The sequence below is a fragment of the Apteryx mantelli genome, chromosome 14 (genome assembly GCF_036417845.1).
Source record: "Apteryx mantelli isolate bAptMan1 chromosome 14, bAptMan1.hap1, whole genome shotgun sequence".
In the NCBI taxonomy this organism is placed as follows: Eukaryota; Metazoa; Chordata; class Aves; order Apterygiformes; family Apterygidae; genus Apteryx; species Apteryx mantelli.
Genome location: NC_089991.1, coordinates 4,626,639 through 4,633,615, shown reverse-complemented (window position 1 = coordinate 4,633,615; position 6,977 = coordinate 4,626,639). Strand labels below are relative to the sequence as shown.

At 48.8% G+C, this 6,977-nt stretch overlaps 1 protein-coding gene across 1 annotated transcript; it reads left to right on the top strand.

Moving 5' to 3' along the window:
* Positions 1 to 3,009: 3,009 nt before the first annotated feature.
* LOC106487200 (leukocyte cell-derived chemotaxin-2-like) lies at positions 3,010 to 6,977 on the top strand. The gene is made up of 4 exons (XM_013945904.2): positions 3,010 to 3,286; positions 4,705 to 4,801; positions 5,263 to 5,408; positions 6,357 to 6,977. The coding sequence occupies exons 1-4, from the start codon at positions 3,235 to 3,237 to the stop codon at positions 6,521 to 6,523; spliced, it is 462 nt and encodes a 153-aa protein (XP_013801358.2). The 5' UTR covers positions 3,010 to 3,234; the 3' UTR covers positions 6,524 to 6,977.

The following is a 6,977-nucleotide window of genomic DNA, read 5'->3' as shown; positions in this document are numbered from 1 at the left end:
ATCCCCCGGGCTGAGCGACTGCCACAACATGGTCCCAGCAACAGCAAAACACCAAAAGGGGCTACTTGGATTCCCTCTGGGGCTCTACTACTGAGTTTCTGAAATCCTGGAGAAACTCCTTGCCTGCTCTGGGAGAGATTTACGGGAGCATTTAAATGCCACAGACTCAGACGTGCAGGTACGGGCACCACCTCCCCTGGCATTGCTCAGCCCACGAAGCCCCCGGGCTACCTGCTGAGGTGCTGGGCCTCCTCGTCCCACAGTGAATTTGGTCCTGGGAATTTCCCCTCCGCAGCTGTGAAAGAGCACGTTCCTACAAGAGAAGGCAGCACGGTAATTACACCCGCTAATCACAAAATACAGGGTTCCCCGCAAAGCTGAGGAGCTTCATCAGAAGATGGGGAATAATCTGTTTTTCCTCCTCTTGCTTTTTCTCCAGGCATACGCCTTGCATAGCGTCTAGGCTCTGCAGCCATTGCCGAAGCGGATCACCTTTCCTAGACGCACGCATTTTCCTTCTATTTGTGGATAGCTCCTAGCACTCACCATGCGAGGGAAAGAAAAGCCTTGCCTTGCCCCAGGGCTTCCCACACCTTCTCCCCAAGGAGACCTTCAGGGGCTGAAGCCCACAGCCTCTGCCTTGGCTTTTCCTCATCCTGCTCCTTGCATTAACTCTTTCACACACCTGCCGTCAATGCAAAATTAAATAACTGCCAGTTGCTGCCACCTTTTGCTCCTGGGCTTTCTGCAAAAGCAAAAAACTTTGGCTACAGCTACCAAAGAGGAGAAGTGTCAAGAAATGGATAGAGGATCTGCGTTGCTCTGGTCTTTGCGATGCTCTCCAGACCCAGGAGCCGCTCACCAGCGCCCATGCAAGGTGTGCAGTGGGCGCGCGGCTGGCGAGCCAGGAGCACCTTGTTCTTGCACTGTTTGCGCAAGTCCACGTTCATCGCTCTTTGCCTCTCTGATCTTCATCCCAGGCAATAACTTAAAATGTCAGCACATAATTTAGTCTTCACCATGCTTAATGCACTCAATTAGCTCGGTAAAAACTTTTCGACTCAGTTACCAAAATCAAAAGCAAGTCAAAAGCTCTTGCAGGGAGCACACGTGCACATGCACATTTTGAAAGGTCTCCGTGCCCAAGCTCATTGGAGACGCTGCTAAGTGAGGATACGAACAGAAGTTAGCTGTTGGGGCTGCTCTCTCCGAATCCGGGCAAACGTCTGCCTTCAGAGACTCCACGCGTAGATAGGCAGGTTACGGCTTAGTTTTGTGCTTGAAGAATGCCCTTGAAGCCGGTGGTTTCCCTGCTGTATCTCAGCATGGTAAGTGCCTCCTCTGCACTAACCTTAATGTGCAGCTTGAAATTAGATTGGCAGAAAACTTTGGCCTTCAGGATATTTATTAGTAACAGACTAAGGGAAAAAAAAGCTAATTTTCTGAGCACTGGCTTCTGATGAGATACACAGAATTACTTCACTCTTTCTGTTTTTCTCTTTGATGTCGACTGGTAAGTCTCTAACAGAATTAGCAGTTAACAAACTGAATTTAAGATAATGCTATTTTATCTGAACTGGTTTAGCTGAGACCTAGGCGTGAGAAGCATTGTACAGAGAGCTAGGTATCATTTTTCCTGCATATTCTGTCTAAATGTACTGTTTTAAAATGTTACACTCAAATATATTTCCCCCCTCTACATCTGAGGAACAGGAAAATGGTAAAAGTGGAGTGTTTTTTCTGGAGAGAAAATGGAGCGGGGTTTTGGTGAGCAGTTAAAACCTCTCCCCTCGCAGGGCCTGCCCAGCTCCCCTCCTAACCTGCCTGGATTTGCACTGGGTCTTTCGGAGCTGAAACATCTCACATAGCATCAGGCTCGCTGAAGTCTCCATCCAGGCAGTGAAAGCTCCCTCTAGCCAGGCTTTGACTGCTTTCAGGTGTTAGTTTTGTCCAAGCAAAGCTGCTTCCTTATCACTATTAACTTATTACAAACTTAACTGACATAGTTGCATGATACTTTGCTGGGAAAGGAGGAAAGGGAGAAGGTAGCATGCAAGTCTTGAAGATATCCTGATGGGACCACCTTCTTTTCTTGTAAAACACAATTTATGTTCAGCTGCACACCCACTGACAGCTGATGTCAACATTGCTGGCGACGATATGTTTGAACCCCTTGCACCTACACGCTCCTTTTGGTTCATTTTTGGGATGCATGGCCAATCTCTATGCATTCGTGTGATACCATGAAAGAGAGATGGCAAGGGCTCAGCATCACAGCTAAGAGCCCCGGCACAAAGTCGCACGCATCTTTGGCTTTCATTTTTTATTGCACAGAGAAACAAAATGATCAGCGGCTCCCCAGTGGCACAGACCAGGCCCTCAAAGAGCCAAGAAGACAAACAACTTCCAGTTCCTGGCTATAAACCAATGGATCACATTCCCTCCCTTCCCAGAAATAACTCCCGCGATGGCCTTGTTCGTGCTCCAGGGTTCTCTATTTCTTGAATTTCCTGTAATTTTGTTCAGCCACAATATTATAGGGTTTCTTACTTTTTCCGTTCAGGCACAGCGAAGATTGTAAACATGTGTCTCTTCCCCCTGGTCGCACTGAAGGTATCTCATCAGCGACATGGCAGTATCTGGGGGGCATAATAAAGCTGACTTATTAATAAATATGGGGTAAAAGGGTCTCGTTTTAAGTGCTGCCTGATCAGAATACATAGCTTTACCAGCACAAAGTTGAGGGCTTTGAGGATGAGTCCACTTGGCTCAATTTCTTCCAAGAAGCAGCAGCAGCAGTGGTGGGAGCACGAGGTACTTATCTGCCCAGATATTTTTAAAGTTCATTTGAATTCTTTTCCCTTTCTCCACCCAAATTATCTTGCTAAACTCCAGGATTGTGCAAGAGGCAGGAATGAAGAGAAATAGCTATAAATTGTCCTTAAAGTCTGGCTTTAAAAGTCAGTGTTCAGTTGCAAACAAAATAGTATTTAGCTACTATTGCTAAATAGGTTGGAGTCGCTACACCACCAATTAGCCGGGCTGCTGGTACACCTCAAAGCCAGGGTTGTTGTCCATTCTTGCTATTTGGCTTGAATCTGGAAGCAAAAGAACTAGTGTCACATAAATTTTCTGATTGGCTGCAAAAAATTGGCTACAGCCTCTGTTGGGATGTATAAATAGAAAGCAAAGTATTTTAGACCTTTCAGTGTGAAAACAGAGCTCCCAAGGCACATGAAAATGCATCGAGTCACAGCAGTCATTTTCGCAATTGCAATCTCCAGCGGTAAGTTAGCAGATTTTTTTTGTAAACATTGCTCTTTGCAAACTGCCTTCTTTCCCTTTTTTCTTTTTTTCCTTCTTTCTTTTTTTTTTTTTTTGCTGAAGCTCATCTGTAAGGATATAGGAACTGATGTATTTTTGACTGCCGTTTTATGCTTTCAAAAATAACTCCCCTCACATTGCATAGAAACCTCCCTGGGAAAGCCTCTTTAGTTGTGGTAAAGAATTGTAGTCAAATCTTCTGAGGAGCAACAATCTGTGGTGATTCAATAAGAAAGGGCAGGTTAAAGCATTTCGGTTATTAACAGCATGTATTTTTTCTTAAAAGCCTTTCGCTTAAAGATCAGCCTGCTGAGCATGAAGTGCTGCCACAGATGTTTCTGTATTTAACGTTATCACCTTTGCTTTCACAAAGAATGCATAATCCGTTAAAATAAACGAAGAACACCTAGAACAAAGGGCTGTTTCGCTGGAGGAAGGCATTAGAGGTTTCCTGTATCCTTTTAACACCCATCCTTCTGATGCAAACGGATCATTTCCTCTATTTGCGCACACTCCCAGGGACCACGAGGGATGGCGCGGCGGCATCACGCACACCGGGGAACGACCCTCAGCTCGCTGCTTTGCGCTAGACCAGCCCCGTTCCCAGCCCGTAGGGACCGCGGGGAGCAGCGGCAGCAGCACTTGGAAGCCCCCCGTCCTTGTGGTGGGGCGAGCAGGGCTTGCTGAAGGTCCTCAGCCCGGCGTTGCCTTTCCCCCGTCGTCCCCTCGCAGGGCAACGCTAGAGCCACAGGAGCAGCAGGGTTTCGACAGCAGGGGATGACGGCTGGAGAGGGCAATAAGAAACATGGAGATGCACCATTCTGGCTGCAAGGTAGAAAGCGCAACTAGTAAAAGCTAGCTGACAGCCTTGGCTTCGGACCGGCTCCCACGTCAGGGAGCAGGAGTGGGCTTGCTGGGTCTCTCTCAGCCCCATCTTTTCATAGCTGAGGTTCAATGTCACGAGATCCAGGGGTGGATCGGTTCACCTGCAGGCACTGCCCGTCTTGGGGGCAAAATCCCCTCCAGACCTATTCTCTGTCATTTGTTCTGTATTTTTGCTTTAACGTCACTGCTTTAAGCGCCCTCAGGTGTCACTGGGCAAAACAGAAAACAGGAAAAGATCTGTTTTGTTGCATTCCTAAAATTAACTTGCAATAAAAGATGACTAACTTTCTAGCTCCCTGAAGCCTGATCCATGGCTACAGCAAAGCCCGGAGGAGCCTTACTATCGATTTCAACAGACCTTCAATCATGCCTTCAGGTTTTCATTTAGCCCCATAGGGAAGTTAGCAGCAGCAGCTAGGAAATAACAGGGGCTGGGAAATCCTATTTCTAGCCTGGGGGTTTCATCTTTTGCCCTTCTCTTTCCTTTTTTTCTAGCTGCCGCAGCACAGTGGGCAAATATCTGCTCAAGCGAAGCTGCAAACCAAATCAGAGGCTGCGACTCCAAGGGCTGCGGGGGATACAACCGCCCCAGGTGAAGACGGGCGGCCGTGCTGCACTGGAGAAATTCCTAAAAACAAAACAAAACGTTAAAAAAGTGGGCAAGAGGAATGGGGTGGGGGGTGGAAGACTCGGTGCTCTCAGAGACTTAAAATCCTCTGGAAAAGCTTGCCCGGGGCTCACCCAAACACAAAGAGATTTCAACTTTGGAACCGTGTCCACGGAGCTTGCCCTCTTTTTCTGGCAATTTTAGCCACTGTAAAACAGTATCTTACCTTGTCCTCATCTCGTTAGACCATGCTACCCTATTTCCAGTCTTCTGTCGAAGGCCCAAGGGTGACTCCGTCTGCTGAGCCATCGCTGGGCAGACGCGGGCTCCCACCGGCGAAGCAGCTTTGCCCCGGAGCACTTGTGCTCCTCTCGGGTTCCCAGCTGGAAGGGCGGGTGCAGATCCGCCGCGTACGGACACGTGGACGCTTTGCTCTTCTTTTGCAGAGGCGGGGGGCGACACAGAGGGGTGGACGTGGTGTGCAAGGATGGGGCCGCGGTCTACGCGCCGTTCACGGGGAAGATTGACAGGCAAGCCAGGCCGTACGGCAATGGCAATGCCATCGATGACGGAGTGCAGCTTTCCGGATCAGGTACCAAAGCTTTAAGACGTGCCTTTTACAAACCCTGATTGCAGAGCTCCGGTTCGTTTGCAGGATTTTAAAATGAGCCCAAAATTGTGAACTTGGCCAGAACTGCAGTTTTGTGGCATGGGAATCCAAGCGAAAGGATAACCTAGAAATCCAGGATCTGTTTACACAGGAAAAGCGCACTCGCTAGATTGAGAGGACGATAACCAGCAAATACTTCTAGAAAGCAGAGATACAACGGGAGGCCTTGGGGAGCCGGGTCCTGCGAGACCTGCTAAATCCAACCGCTACCAGAGGCCAATAGGACACTTTGAGTTACTTAACGTTATGAGTCGTAGCAGGATGCCCGAGTCATAGCAAGAGCAAACCGGGCTACATCCAGGTGGATAATCCCATAATTTTGACGGCAATCAGAGGCCCTTTTAGAAACAACCCTCCACAATAGCATTTACAGCTGACACCCAGATGTGGTTGCAGCCTCTCATGCACGTAACTGGGCCATGCTCTGGGTGCCACTGATGGCGAGATCTGTGCATGAACCAGCTGTGGTTAATCATCCTTTCAAACACTAGGGGAACAAGGGATGAGGGTGATAACTACAGATTATAGCATTTCATCTCCATTTAAAAAATCAAAGGGGTCGGGCTGGTGCATTTGCACATTTTGGATAATTAAAGGAACAGCAGCGTGCCTTTTACTTGCTCATGCAGTTTTACCCACAGCTGTCCCTTTTCCCCACTCTTCTCCCTGTTAATTCACTCCTTTTCCTAATCTCTACACTCGATGCTATTGCAGCATCACATTTTCTGCAACTTTTCCTGTTGCCATAGCTCAAACGGTCTTTTTGCCTGTCGTTTACACTTTGCCTCTGAATTTTATGACTTTGTCGGGTTTCTGAACCATTTCATGGGAGCAGCGGTTCCCCCTCCCTTGCCTGTCCCCTGTTAACAGGATTCTGCATTAAGATGTTCTACATCAAACCGGTCAAGCACAGCGGCGCCGTCAGGAAGGGCGAGAAAATCGGTGTCCTGCTGCCCATGCAAAGCGTGTACCGAGGCATCACCTCCCACGTCCACGTCCAGAACTGTGACTTAACCGACCCGACGCCCAACCTGTAGAGGGAAGACGGCGCATCGGAAACGAAGCTTTCAGCCCATCGCTTGTGTATTCATTAAATTGCCTGCGCGTGGACCGTCACTCGAGCAAAGTGGAAGCCACCGAACCTAGAACAGGGCTCTGCTTTCTACAAAGCAAGCAACGCGCCCTCGAACAAAACGCTGGTGGTTAGCTGCACACCAAGGGGCCCAGAGCGAGGTGGAACAAACGCGTTGAAGCCGTTGACGTCCCCTGCACGCCGCCGCGTTAGTAGCCAAACGAACGCTGAAGCAATCGCGAAGGGAAGAGCGTCTGTTCGGGAGAAGGAGGTTCTCTCGACGGCCACCAGCCACGCCGCCACCCGTGCTGTAACACGCCAAGCTAGCGCTTCTCTGCTCGCTTTGCAGCCGTATTTCTTCAGTAAGCCCCAAATCTGCCCTTTGCTTATGTATGGGAAGTGATGTTATTAAAGGAAGG

Excerpts from the sequence above, each read along its gene's own strand:
- LOC106487200 (XM_013945904.2), top strand. The coding sequence starts at position 3,235 with ATGAAAATGCATCGAGTCACAGCAGTCATTTTCGCAATTGCAATCTCC. Across the intron at positions 3,287-4,704 it reads CGCAATTGCAATCTCCAGCG|CTGCCGCAGCACAGTGGGCA; the intron begins GTAAGTTAGCAG and ends CTTTTTTTCTAG. Across the intron at positions 4,802-5,262 it reads GGGGGATACAACCGCCCCAG|AGGCGGGGGGCGACACAGAG; the intron begins GTGAAGACGGGC and ends CTTCTTTTGCAG.